This window comes from Macaca mulatta, chromosome 11, assembly GCF_049350105.2.
Source record: "Macaca mulatta isolate MMU2019108-1 chromosome 11, T2T-MMU8v2.0, whole genome shotgun sequence".
NCBI lineage: Eukaryota > Metazoa > Chordata > Mammalia > Primates > Cercopithecidae > Macaca > Macaca mulatta.
Genome location: NC_133416.1, coordinates 17,768,507 through 17,782,602, shown reverse-complemented (window position 1 = coordinate 17,782,602; position 14,096 = coordinate 17,768,507). Strand labels below are relative to the sequence as shown.

General features: G+C 39.4%; 1 protein-coding gene across 2 annotated transcripts in view; it reads right to left on the bottom strand.

Moving 5' to 3' along the window:
* PTPRO (protein tyrosine phosphatase receptor type O) overlaps window positions 1–2,470 on the bottom strand; it is a 272,230-nt gene extending 269,760 nt beyond the window's left edge. For both annotated transcript variants that reach the window (XM_015151204.3, XM_015151205.3), the window contains exon 1: window positions 2,174–2,470. In XM_015151204.3, the coding sequence (XP_015006690.1) occupies window positions 2,174–2,248 (75 nt within the window). In that variant the 5' untranslated portion in view covers window positions 2,249–2,470. The remainder of the gene's footprint in view (window positions 1–2,173) is intronic.
* Between the last annotated feature and the right edge of the window lie 11,626 nt (window positions 2,471–14,096).

The window sequence follows — 14,096 nt, the reverse complement described above, 5'->3', positions numbered from 1 at the left end:
TCTATTTTACTGGCACTTAATCAGGACCTTTAATTTAAAAAAATCTCCAAATTATAAAGAGATTATACCATGTGCCCAATGAACCATGTAATATACTATCCCCTAAATGTAAGACATTACACTATGTGCTCAATTTACCACTTTGAACAACTCTTGTCAACTGCAGCAAAATAGGATTAAAGGAAATAACATATCTAAAATACCTTAAAAAACTGGCACATAGAAGATATCTAATATATACAGTCTTTTCTTCTTTCCTTTGATATATTTTATATTCAGGTGACAAAAATATTACATTCACATAAAATAAAGGACAATTATTTTTCTTACAAAATTATGTCTCCCATTACAATAATTATTATTTAAATGGCAAACTTTGACAATGTATTTACTATGTAAGCAGTTCGTCATAATTTACATTTACCTGCAATGTTCAGGAATATATCTATTATGTGAAGTAGGCTGGACCTCTATGACAATCACTAACATTTTCATTACGCCGTCACTAACTGCATTTTCTCATTCCAATATCGAGTTTTAAGTCAAACAATGGCCACATTTATTTTATTTTAATTGCAAAACCTTACCCTCACTCCCAACCAAGTCATTCTCTTATTTCTGGAATTATCTCAGTATGAAGAACTCAAGCAAAAACCTGCAGTTGTGCTAAACGTTAGGTTTGGATCAGATGTCATACATATCACTCTTAGCTGTTGTTGGGTAAAATGCATAGTGACTTGGTTTCTCATTTTTGGTTCATGACAATTATTGCATAGGTAAAATAGTTGTGACAGTTTGATAAATAGTTAGAAAATGACTAATAGACAACCTAATAAGTCTAATGCATTTGTGGTGTGTACAAAAGAACAAGCTCCTACAGTAAAAACATATAACTGAGCTTATTAGTTACCATATTTTTAAAATTAATGATTATTGATAACTTAAGAAAAAAAGTAAAAACATATTAAATATAATTTAGAGTCTCACTTAGGCATTCTGTTGCTGTTTCGCCCTGAAATTTTTTTTCTATTTTTCATTAAGATAAATGAAAGTAAGGAGTATTTAAAATTAATGCTGTTCTGAATCCATTGGTCCTGTTTCACTATATTCTTTTCAGGCATTCATAATTAATGGTGCATATAAGCAAGAAGTGACTCTAAAATAAGAAAACCTCTGGATCCATTAACCTGGCATAAATTTCTAGGGTAAGTATCACTGTGGTCCTGAAAGGATAGCTCCAAGTCACCTGTCGACATTCTTGAGTTTGCTTTGCGAAGAGGGGAAAGGACGAATGACAGAACTAACGTAGATCCATCGAAGACATGAGTGATAGACAATCACTTCATAACTTCACATCGCCGTCCAAGAAAAACATCTAGCTGACATTTCTTCAAAAAAATGTATGTACAATGGAATTGTCAAACTGATTTTTCAAAAGCAACTCCTCTCCTTTTCATTTTTCTCAAAGTAAAACCTCAGGGTAGCACATTCCAAAGAAGATAGGAAAAAGTTAATTATTATATATTTTCCACCATTAAATCTAGGGGTACTATCATCTGTAAATACAGTGGAGAAAGTCGAGAGACTTTTAAAAGGAATTCTAAAGATGTTGATAGGAGTTGGGGAGAGGAATCCTTCCCAAGCTCTACCTGACACTCCTTATTCAAATACAAGTCTGCCCTAACGTAGCCCTGGCAGTCCATGTGTGGCCAGGGAGCTCAGTCCCCCTCCATTCCCCAGTGTATAATTCCAGCAGTAAGGAGAATTAAGACAAAGCAGCCACACATTGTGTGAGAGGGAGGGCGGAAAGGTTAAGCAGCGTTGGGGTGCAGTGGAAACCAGAAAAGAAAGTGACCTCATTTTGCCTGAGAAAGCACTATCCAACAAGCCCACCTTTGATGTGGATTTCAGCGGCGATAAAAGAGCACAAAGGGTGAAAGCTGGAGGGAGCAAACTTCCCTTATTCTTCCCCCTGCCGCCCCCCACCTCTCAAGACCACCAGGAACACGCACACGCAAGGACAACAAAGCGTGCTCCCAGGCTGCACGGCAGCCGCTTCCCGCGGCTGGGCCATCGCGCCCTGGGGCGCGCCGCTCCCCACGGCAGAGCGAGGGCGCCGGAGCGCGGATGCCGCCCGGACCGCTGGGAAGGAGGGGTGGCGGAGCTCCCCTACCTTGAACAGCACAAAGAGCCAGAGCAGAGGCAGGAGGCGGCGGCCACCGTGTATTCCCGTGGACAGGTGCCCCATCGCTGCGCGGACGGGGATTCGGGGGCACGGTTGCGCCAGCGGACTCCCCCGGCGGCGGCTCCTCACAATGGCGAACTGGGGCGGCAGCCTCAGACCCTGGGCGCCGAGGTTGCTCCTGGCGGGCGCATGCTGCCTTTCCAGTCCCCCTGCGCCTGCTCCCTTTCCTCCTCTGCGCCGGGGGTCCTCCAAGAACGTGCCAGGCGCTGCTGTTCTTTAATGACTAAGGATGGAGAGGGTGGGGATTGGAGTGGGCGAGGCTCTGCCGCCGCCACCACCGCGGCTGCCGGAGGAGGCGCGGGGTCCGCGTGGTGAGCGAGAGGTGGAGGCCCCGCGCCTAGCCCGCTGTGGTCCTCTGGCAGCAGGGACACTCTCACTCTGGCTGCCGACCCATAAGATGACAGCAGCCTCCCAACCCTCCACCAGGGTCGGCCGCTGCCTACTACTGCTGGACAGCCCCCACTGCAGACTCCGCCTCAACCCTTCCCACAGTCTCTGGGTCTCAGGAGTTCTGAGGGTTTTCCCTGGCCCCTCTTGAGCAATCCAGGCGCCAGATCCCAGTTCCCTCTCAGTCTTGCTACATCTGTACTCAGTTGCAGTTATAAAGGATCAATAACACTTGGGTAGTTGTGACTTTAGAATAGAGTGTGCAGTGTGAGTGTGTGTGTGATAGGAAGGATATTTTGTCTCCTTCCCCACTGCTTCCATTCTCTCCATCCCATTTAAACACTCTCACCCTCTCCGTCCCTCACTCACCCAGGAACAAATAGCACAGTTATGTACGTTTTCCATTCGAAATCCAGTTCTTGTACATTTCAGATTCTCTTTTGATGCCAAAGTGTGTCGGGTCAACTGAAGCTGAATATGGAAGCGGGAAAAAATCACAATATTTTACATGTATGACCCTTGAGCAACACGGGTTTGAACTGTTGGGTCCAGTTACATGCAGATTTTCTTCCACCTCTGCTAGCCTTGAGACATCAAGACCAAACCCTCCTCCTCCTACTCAGTCTGATCAACCTGAAAACGATGACGTTAAAGACTTTTATAATTCACTTCCACTCAATGAATGTAAATGTATTTCCTCCTCCTTATGGTTTTCTTAATAACATTTTCTGTTCTCTAGCGTACTTTATTGTAAGAATACAGGATACAGTACATACAACACATAATGTGTGTTAATCAACTGTTTATTATGTTATCAGTAAGACTTCTGGTCAAGAGTAGGCTATTAGTAGTTAAGTTTTTGGTAAATCCAAAGTTATATGTGGATTTTCAACTGCATGATTCTCTGTGCTGTCCAAGTGTCAACGGTATGTACAGATTTATATATATATATATATATATATATATATATATATGTTTATTTATTTTATTTATTTATTTATTTATTGAGACGGAGTTTCGCTCTGTCGCCCAGGCTGGAGTGCAGTGGCGCAGTCTCAGCTCACTGCAAGCTCCACCTCCGGGGTTCACGCCATTCTCCTGCCTCAGCCTCCCGAGTAGCTGGGACTACAGGCGCCTGCCACCACGGCCGGCTATTTTCTTTTTTTTCCTTTTTTTTTTTTTTTTGTATTTTTAGTAGAGAGGGGGTTTCACCGTGTTAGCAGAGATGGTCTCCATCTCCTGACCTCGTGATCCGCCCACCTCGCCCTCCCAAGTGCTGGGATTACAGGGGTGAGCCACCGCAGTTATATTTTGTAACAATTATCTGTGAATAATTTTACTGGGACGTTTTAGAATCACAAGCAACGACTTTCAAGCTGTGGTCCCCAATCTTCTACCTGTCTCCTTTTTTGTTATGTGTATTTTTTTAAAGATAAATCTGTCGAAATCAACTCTGGTATGCACCATTCAGATAGAAATCATTTCTTATTGTCATGTAAATTACCCTTGCTGTGCCCTCTCAGTATTGGAACTTATTTATACCCCAGACATGCTTGGGCACCAGGAGACAGGAAAGGCCACCCTGGTCATGAACGTAGGCTTTCAGGCACAGACTTTGTCAGTCATACTGCTAGGGAGTGGTGGCCTGAGAAAAGGACCCAGGGCTGTGCTTTCTCAGCATTTGCTGCATGAGCAATGCCAAACACTAATCATTTGGTTGTTGTATGTATGTGTCTTAAGAAAGCTTTAGATTGAGTATATTTACATAAGTGTGAATATATGTATATGTATATATATGTATAAATGTACCAAAATTCATATGCGGGAAAATATAGAATGATGATCTGAATTTATGTGAGAATATTGTCCTTGGTGTCTTCTTTTAGAAGCTTCTTTTGTTTTCGCCTTCTTCCCATCACATGCTCTCTTCAGGCCCTTCATGTCCACTCTTCATTGGTTTGCACATTTTCTTCTTTTGAGAAAATGTTAGCTGCTCCTCCCTCCCTCTGGGTCAGACTTACGAGCTATCTGAACATTTAATCCTTGGGATTGCACTTATAGGAACTTTGGTTTAATACGTTTTCTTTTTATTTTGATGCTCCTGAAGCAGCATTTTATTCCCACTAACCCTCAGAAGTGGCTGTAAAGTGATCTAACCTCTAGAACATAAGGTATGTATAGGCCAAGGGCAGCAATTACACTCACAGGATGCCAGTAATTTCTCTTTGGAGTAGCCTTTAGTTTTAAAATGTGTCTGTGAATTATGCGTGTATGATGATATTCATTTGTGTGTATGTGTATGTGTGTGTTTATACATGGATATAATGTTGCCTGATGTGTGTGGGGCATTTGAAAGCAATTCTGATCATAAATTAATCTTGTAAATGCTAAAAGAATTTTCATAATGAGGCACACTTTTAAATAATCATATTTTGCTGTGTCTTTCTGTTTTTCTCTTAGTCATATATCACAATTCATTCAGCTCTTTCTGTCTTTGTGCATATGTATATGTGGACCACCTTGGAGGAACAATAACAGTAAACAGTAAGTAGTAAAGCATTAGTACTTGGCATTGTTGTTCTTTTATTAGTAACATTGTGGTTAGATGGGCTGAAGACTGAAAGTATTATTTTATAATCACAGAAAATTTCCTCTCTAGAGAAAAGTATTTTACATTGCTGTTGCTGGATAAAATACTTTCATTTGTTTTTATTGCACTTAAACCATAACAGTGTTTTGAATTGACCTAGAAGAGACTCTCATAAAGAATGTGAATGCTGTGTCATCCGCAGTGTGGGGTTTTCAATTCATAGAGCATGTTTTGTGTTTCTTTGAACTATTGACTGATTTTTCAGTACAATACTTCCAAAGTACGATAAATCTTATTATGCTATTCTCAAGACTCCAAATCAACAAAACAGCCAGTGGCAACACACAGTGCATATAGTAATTTATGTTTCACCAATTGCTTCTACATATTGGTCCAGATTTCATTATGACAACCACACTGTTAGGTAAAGAAGGCTGAGATCGTTACCACCAACTATTTTCCCCTCATGCTACTTTTCCTGGAGAATAAATAAACACAGAAAAATAATAAAATCTCTTACCTGCCATAAAACAATCATTGAAAAATAAATTCTCACAAATTTAAATAAAGCTCTCTACTTTCTTTGAAAATTATAAAAAGGTGGTTAATGATCGTGAAACTGGAAGATCTTTTTAAAATCTATAGGAGGCTTGGTTTTTACCAAGAAAAGAGAACTTTTCCTAAATATGTAGAAATGTGTCTTTGCCTGTGTGGTTCACATCTATCTCTTCTATGGAAAAGCAAGAGCAGACACAGAGAAGCAGCTAGAATCCCTGTGAGAGGTTTAACGAGGAGTCAAATGGAACTCTTACAGTGCCCTTGCCAATGAAGCTCAATTCTGTCCTCCAGGGACCGACTCTAATGTAGTTCAGTCCACTACTGAAATAGCCTATGAGACTGTCAGCAGTTTCAGTATTAGATAGTTGTATTTATGGGGGATGTTCAATGACAAATAATTTACTTTTTATGGAATAAAGAGAAAAATTTGAGCAATTGATCTCTAGACCATATTCCACTGGAAAACTAATAGCCATTCAGTTTTTTGTCCATATCTCACGTTACAATTTTTATAGCATATAAACTGTAGATTATCTGTATTAAGCTCTTAGAAGAAAATGACCAGGAAGCATTTTGATTTTCTATTTATTTGAGCATTTGTTTTAATTTTTTCTCTTGATGAGCACTGGTTTCTCGCCTAAATGATGTGTTGACAATCCATACGTTTTGTGTCTTTCAAAATTAGAATGATTGACAGCCCTCAGGTGAATGGCATGTTCCAACTGCCAAGGCTTATTACTCTTGCTACACTTGAAAAACAGTGGAAATACACTAAAGGAGGTCATTTTTGCTTTTACATGGAGAGGCTTTTCCCATTATATTTACCCCCCCCCACTGCAAGATTCCTATTAAGAGACCTATCTTATTTGTACTTGACCCTTACGTGTTTAAAGAAAACCAAATAAGAATATTGCATTACAAGATACATTTTATAACACAAAATTATATACTTAAAGAAATAAGGAAACATACATAGAAAGTGTGAGCAGATATGTGTCATCGGACACAAATTACAGGCTACAGGATAAATAATCCTACATTAGAAATGCAGATTGTCATGTTTTTAGATATTATATCTTCATTCAGTCATATACTAGAATTCTGTTGGTTGCTAGCATTTCATTTAATTGCCCTAAAACTTTAATAAAAGACATTAGACAGCCTTAAGTTATACAATTTTATCCCATATTTTATTTATATGAAATGTCTTGACTAATGAACTTCTAAAATATTTTTTTTCTGAATATTCCAGACATTGCTATCATCTACTAATTTAGCTTTTCTTCCTAACTAGGTTTTTTGGCTAACTATAATTTAAAGTATTAGCATCGCCGCACTGGGTGATTCACTTTAGCTTGGCATAAAAAGCAAGAACAGAACCTGAGTGTAATTTATAGCTAAAACAAGACATAGTGTTTGCTAAGTGGAAATGGTATCTGCTCATGCTTCCTTCCCTTCCTTCTTTACTTCCCTTCAAATTAAAGGTGCAATGCAACATTTACAGTCAACTCGGTGTCACACATAGTGCCTACATATGTGCCACTTAAAAGCAGCTACCAATATCTAATTATGAAAAATTTGGTGATGGTGAGATTCAGGTGCTATGTAAAAACTATGAAAACATTAATCGCATATTTTGAAAATCCACTGCCTTAACTGCTAAGGATTGTACCTCAGCAGTTATAGTACTATAGCAGGTATAGCAACGTTGCATTGACAATCATACTTCGAATCAATTACACTAAATCAATTTTATGCTGAAATTCCAAAGCTAATGATATATTCAAATGTAACTGTGAGAGAAGGGGTAAAGAAGACCGTGCTCTGAAGAGATGAGGGGATGCCACTGATAGATTGGTGTTATTACCTGTCTTAGCAGAGGGACTTAGGAGAAAATATTTAAAGAAGGCACAGTAATTCTAGAGAAAATGAAGTACCCAAAGGAAAACTAAAACATCCTCCTCATCAAAACACAAAAAGAAAAGGCAAAACAGGAAAGTCACACGTTTCTAGATACGCTTGCTTAGTGTGAATATCTGTAAGAGAAGCAGTTTGGGAGTGGGGATTGTATGTAGAGATTTCACCTGTTTCACTTAATAATTAGATAATGTGGAACAATTATAAGAGTAAGCATTTAATGTATCTTAGGATGATTTGAGTGAAATCTGATCAGGGATCAATATATGTGAAGCCTATGGCCATTCTCGATTAACTCATTATCTCACTCTACAGTGACCACTTTCTGTCTTTTCTACTCATCTCAAAGCTTCAACCCTCTCCCCTGCAAAACTTTTCAGTGTTTTGGCTTCACTTTCTACCTTACAGAGGAAACAGAGGTGACAACTTTTTTTATCTTCCTTGGCAGTAAACATAACTCCAACCCATATTAAATTCCTTTCTGTCTTGTTGAGCATAAGGAGTGCTCTCTCTCTCTCTCTCTCTCTCTCTCTCTCTCTCTCTCAATCTGTAACCATATAAAGCAAATTTTACCACTTATTTTCTGGAGCTCATTACTTCCAGCTTTTTCTGTGCTATTTTGATGGATTCCATCCTTTGGGTTTTTAGCCATGTTCATAACTTCACAACTGAAGGAAAGAAAGTCTTCTCTGGACCCTGCTTGTCCTTGGCTGCCACCTTTTCTTTCTCTCTATCTTTCACCACAGACACTGCCCCTTCACAGCAATGATTTTCGTAAGGTTGTGTATACTCGGTCTCCATATTTTTTAGCTTCTACTTGCTCTTCAAACCACTCTGTAGCGCTTCTGTTCCCATTATCTCCTGAGCACTGCTCTCACCAAAGTCCACGAGGAACCTCTTGGGAGATTATGCTATGTTGGCTATTCTCTTCTTCCTCAAGCATTCTCTTCTCCAACTTTCCGTAATCTTACACAACCCTGTTTTGTGTCTATATGTCTGACTGTTCTTTTTGTATCTCCCTTGCTTGTTCATTTTCACCTTCCTGTCCATTTAATGTTGCAATTTTCAATTCTTAATCCTAGACTTTCCCTGTTTTCCTCTGAATCTCTGCCTTTGCCAGTCTAATCATTGGCCACATCTTCAATCCCTACCTATGAGGATGAACCACAGGGTCCTGTCAGTAGCCTTAGTAAAACACTCTTTTGTATTTCACACTCACAAAGCTAACTGCATGCTTGAATCTCCTTGTAAGTGTTTCAAACTTCTCAAACTTAACAGGTCTGAAACTGAACTCAATAATTTCCCCCAGAAACTTCTAGCTCTGTAAATTATACCAAGCTCAAACCATCCACAAAAGTCAGAAACCCAGGTATCATTCTTCATGCCTCTTTCTCCATCTACCCACCTCCAACAGCACTAAATCCAGAGTGATTCAATGTCCTGTTCTCTTGCTTCTGAAATAGTTGTTGTGTCAATTCATTTCTCTCTATCCCACCCTACCTGTACTTTAGTTCAAATTATCTTTACCTTTTGCTTGAACGATTGCAATACCTTCACGAATACCTATTTGTATGAGTCTAGTCTACTTCTATCCTCTCTGGCTTCCTCCACTTCAGCCTGGAGTACAACAAAAAAGTATTTCCAACTGCATCAAGGTAGAACCAGTTTTTGTAACTTCAGTCTGATTAACCAGACTCTTCTACATAAAACTAACCAATGATTTCCAAATGCTTCCAGGATAGTAGTAGGATTCCTTAGCTTGGGCCAGGCATGATGGCTCATGGCTATAATCCCAGCACTTTGGGAGGCCGAGGCGGGTGGATCATCTGAGGTCAAGAGTTTGAGACCAGGCTGGCCAACATAGTGAAACCTGATCTCTATTAAAATACAAAAATTATCTGGGCATGGTGTCAGGCACCTGTAATCCCAGCTACTCAGGAGGTTGAGACAGGAGAATTGCTCGAACCAGGGAGGTGGAGGTTGCAGTGAGCCGAGATCTCGCCATTTCACTCCAGCCTGAGTGACAAGAGTGAAAATCTGTCAAAAAAAAAAAAAAAAAAAAAAAAATTCCTCTGGTCCATGGGCCCTAAACAATGTATCCCTTACCTGAATCTCCAATCTCTTGTGATATCTCCATCACCTTTGCTCTCTGAACTTCTAAAACTCATTCATACAATGCTCCCTCCTGATACTGCGATGTGTGCTATTCTCTCTGCCTGGAATGTTCCTCTCCCAAATGTAGTCTTATTTCTGCTCAAACTTTACTTCCTCAGCATACTTCTAGAGTTTAAGTTTTCATAACCCACCTAGTCTATTTAGTATTGATATTTTGTTTTCTTTTTCATCACTATGAACTCTGAAAGAGCAGGGATTATGTCAGGTACTTCCTGAGCAATTTCTCCTGAGCACTTAAGTTAGTTCCAGAAAATAAGTAGCTACACAGAGAGTATGGGTTGAATGAATAAAGTAGAATAATTGCCAGTGATAATTATACCATCAAATATTGAAATATGAAATGTTTGTTTTAATGTTTTGATAATTGTCTAAGGTGAGATATTAAAATTTACCCTAGGTTAACGTCTATTTTTTGTAGGGAACAAGTAGGAGACAACAAGGTAATAATATCTGCATATGATTGATCCCAGGGAACTGGGTGCAGAACAAAAGGTTGGTGAATGATCAAGGAGAGGAACACATAAGGGAAAGTCATTTTCATGAGGGTGATAATTTTACTCAAAATCCAGGCAATCTTTCAATTGTAATTGAGTAGACAAACTATAGTTCATGCACCCAACAGAATATTATTCAGAAATAAAAGTAACTGAGCCACTGATACATGTAACAATGTAAATGACTCTCAAAATGTGTTATGCTAAGTGAAGTCAGACACAAAAATCACAATCTGTATGTACTCATTTATGAGTCACTTTAGAAATGGCAGAACTATGAAGAACAAAATCAGACCAATGGTTGCCAAGGACTAGGGGTGATGAAAGGGGTTAACTTAGAAGACACACAAGACTTTTGGGGTGATGAAAATATTCTAAATCTTTATTTCATTGGCAGCTATATAACTTTATCATTTGTCAAAACCCATCAAACTTTATACTAAAAAGCATGAATTTATGAATTTTAATGCATTTTTTTAAAATTAAGAAAATAAAAATCCAGAAAAACAAAACAAAAACTCCAAGCAAGAATTCTATATAGGAGAGAGACAGAGCAAGATGGTAGAATGGAAAGCTCCACCTGTTGCCCCCCACCACAAGGACACCATGTTAACAACTATCTACACAGAAAAAACACCTACATAAGAACCAAAAATCAGGTGAACTCTCATATACCTGGTTTTCACTTCATATCACTGAAAGAGACACTGAAGAGATAGAAAACAGTCCTAAATCTCCCGGCATGACCCTGAGCAGCAGCGGCCTGGTGCAGAGAGCATCTCTGGGTGCTGACAGAAGGAGAAGACAGCAATTTATGACTCATTGAACTCAGTGCTATCCTGTTAGGGCAGAAAGGAAAGCCAGACCAAACTCAGCTGATGCCCACACACAGAGGGAACATTTAAACCAGCCCTAGCCAGAGGGGAATCACCGATACCAGTGGTCCAAACCTGGACCACCAAGGGCCAAAGTGCTCTCAATCTCTACATAAACTTGAAAGAAGTCTAGACCATTAGGATGGCAACTCTTAAGTGAGCTCTAGAGCTGAACTAGGACCAGAGACAGTGGACTGGGGGATACATGATACACTGAGACACCAGTTGGGGCAGCCAAAAGAGTGCTGGTATCACCCCTCTCCTAACCCATGGTGGCACAGCTCATGGCTCCAAAAGAGACCCCTTCCTTCTGCTTGAGGAGAGAAAAGGGAAGAGTGGGGAGGACTTGTCTTGCATCTTGGATATCAGCTCAGCCACATCAGGATAGGGCACCACACACAGTTATGAGGTCCCCGTTCCAAGCCCTAGCTCCTAGACATTTCTAGACACTCCCTGGGTCAGAGAGGACTTGCTTCCTTAAAGAAAAGGACCCAGTCCCAGCAGCATTCATTATCTGCTAACTGAAGAGCCCTTGGGCTCTGAATAACCAGCAGCAGTACCCAGGTACTACATCAAGGGCCTTAGTGAGTCTCTGAGACTTGCTAGCTTCAGATGAGACTCGGCCCATTACCAGGTGTGGTGGCTGTGGAGCAACACTCCTTCTGCTTGAGAAAAGCAGAGGGAAAAGTGAAGGGGACTTTGTCTTGCATCTTAGGTAGCAACACAGCCACAATGGAGTAGAACACGAAGCAGGCTCTTGGGGTTTTCTATTCCAGGATTTGACCCTTGGAAGACATTTCTGGACCTGTCCTGGTCCAGAGGAGAGCCTATTTCCCTGAAGGGTGAGTCTCAGGCCAGGCAGAATTCACTACAATCTGACTTAAGAGACCTTGGGCCTTAAAGGAACACAGGCAGTAGTCTGGCAGTGCTCCTCACAGCCAAGGTGGCAGTGGCTATGGGTTGAGGTTCCACTGCCTTTGGAAAGCAGAGAGAAGAGTGGCAGGTATTGCATATAGTTGCTTGTATGTCAGCTCAGCTGCAAAACAATAGACCACCAGGAAGACTTATGAGATTTTGACTCCAGTCTCTTTACCTGTAAAGATACATATAGACTGAAAATAAAGGGATTGAAGAATATATTTCATGACAATGAAAACCAAAGAAGGACAGGAGTTGCTATACTTATATCAGACAAAATAGATTTCAAGATCAAAACCGTAAGAAGAGACAAAGATCACTATATAATGATAAAAGGTGGTCAGTTCCACAAGAGGATATAACAACTTTAAACACATATGCACCCAACACTGGAGAACCCAGATATAAAAAGGAAATATTATTAGCACTAAAGAGAAAGACAGGTTCAATACAATAATAGTTAGAGACTTCAAGACCCCATTTTCAGCATTGGATGATCTTCCAGACAGAAAGTCAACCACGAAACATCAGACTTAATCTGCATTACAAATCAAATAGATCTAATGTACATTTACAAACTATTTCATCCAAGGGCTGCAGAATAAACATCCTTTTCCTTGTCACGGGGTTAATTCTCAAGGATAGACCATATGTTAGGTCACAAAACAATTCTTAAAACACTGAAAAACATTGAAATAATATCAAGCACCTTCTTTGACCACAAAGAAATAAAATTAGAAATAAATAACAAGAGGAATTTTGGAAACGATATAAATACATAAAAATTAAACACTGTGCTCCTGAATGACCAGTGGGTCAATGAAGAAATTAAGAAGGACATTGACAAACTTCTTGAAACAAATGATAATGGAAACGAAACATACCAAAACCTATGTGATACAGCAAAGGCAGTACTAAGAGGGAAGTTTATAGGTGCCTACATTGAAAAAGAGGAAAAATTTCAAATAAACAATATAATGACGCATCTTAAAGAGCTATGAAAGCAACAACAAACCAAACCCTAAATTGGTAGAAGAAAGAGAATAATAAACATCAGAGCAGAAATAAATGAAATTGAAACAAATAAAAAATACAAAAGATGAACAAAATGAAAAGTTGCTTTTTTGAAAAGTTAAACAATATTAACAAAACTTTAGTCAGGCTAAGTAAAAAGAGACAAGATCCAAATAAAATCAGAAACGATTACAACAGATACTGCAGAAATTCAGAGGATCATTAGTTGCTATCATGAGCAACTGTATGCCAGCAAATTGGAAAATCAAGAAGAAATGGACAAATTGCTAAATACCTACAACCTACCAAGAATGAACCAGAAAGAAACCCAAAATATAGATATACCAATAACAAGTAATGAGATTGAATGTGTAATAAAGAGTCACCCAGCAAATAAAAGCCCAGGACCTGAGGGCTTTACTGCTGAATTCTACCAAATACTTAAAGAGCAACTAATACCAGTGCTACTCAAAACTATTCCCCAAAATAGAGGAGGAGTGAATACTTCTAACTTCATCCTACAAGACCAGTGTTATCCTGATATAAAAACCAGACAAAGGCACATAAAAAAAATTAAAAGGAAGAAAGAGGATGAGAAAGAACAAGGAAGGAAGGAAGGAAGGAAGAAAGGAAGGAAGGAAGGAAGAAGAAAGAAAGTAAGAAAGAAAGAGAGAGAGAGAGAAAGAAAGAGAGAGAGAAAGAAAGAAAGAAAAAGAAAGGAAGGAAGGAAGAAATAAATAAATACATAAATAAATAAATAAATAAAGAAAAAGAAAGAAAGAAAGATGGAGGAAAGGAGGAAGGGAGGAAGGGGAAAAGGAAGTAAGTAAGGAAGGAAGATGAAACTCATGTTTTTGGCATGGACAGAAATGATGAACTTGCCATCATTTGAAAATGAATGACACTTGGGAGGCTGAAATGGG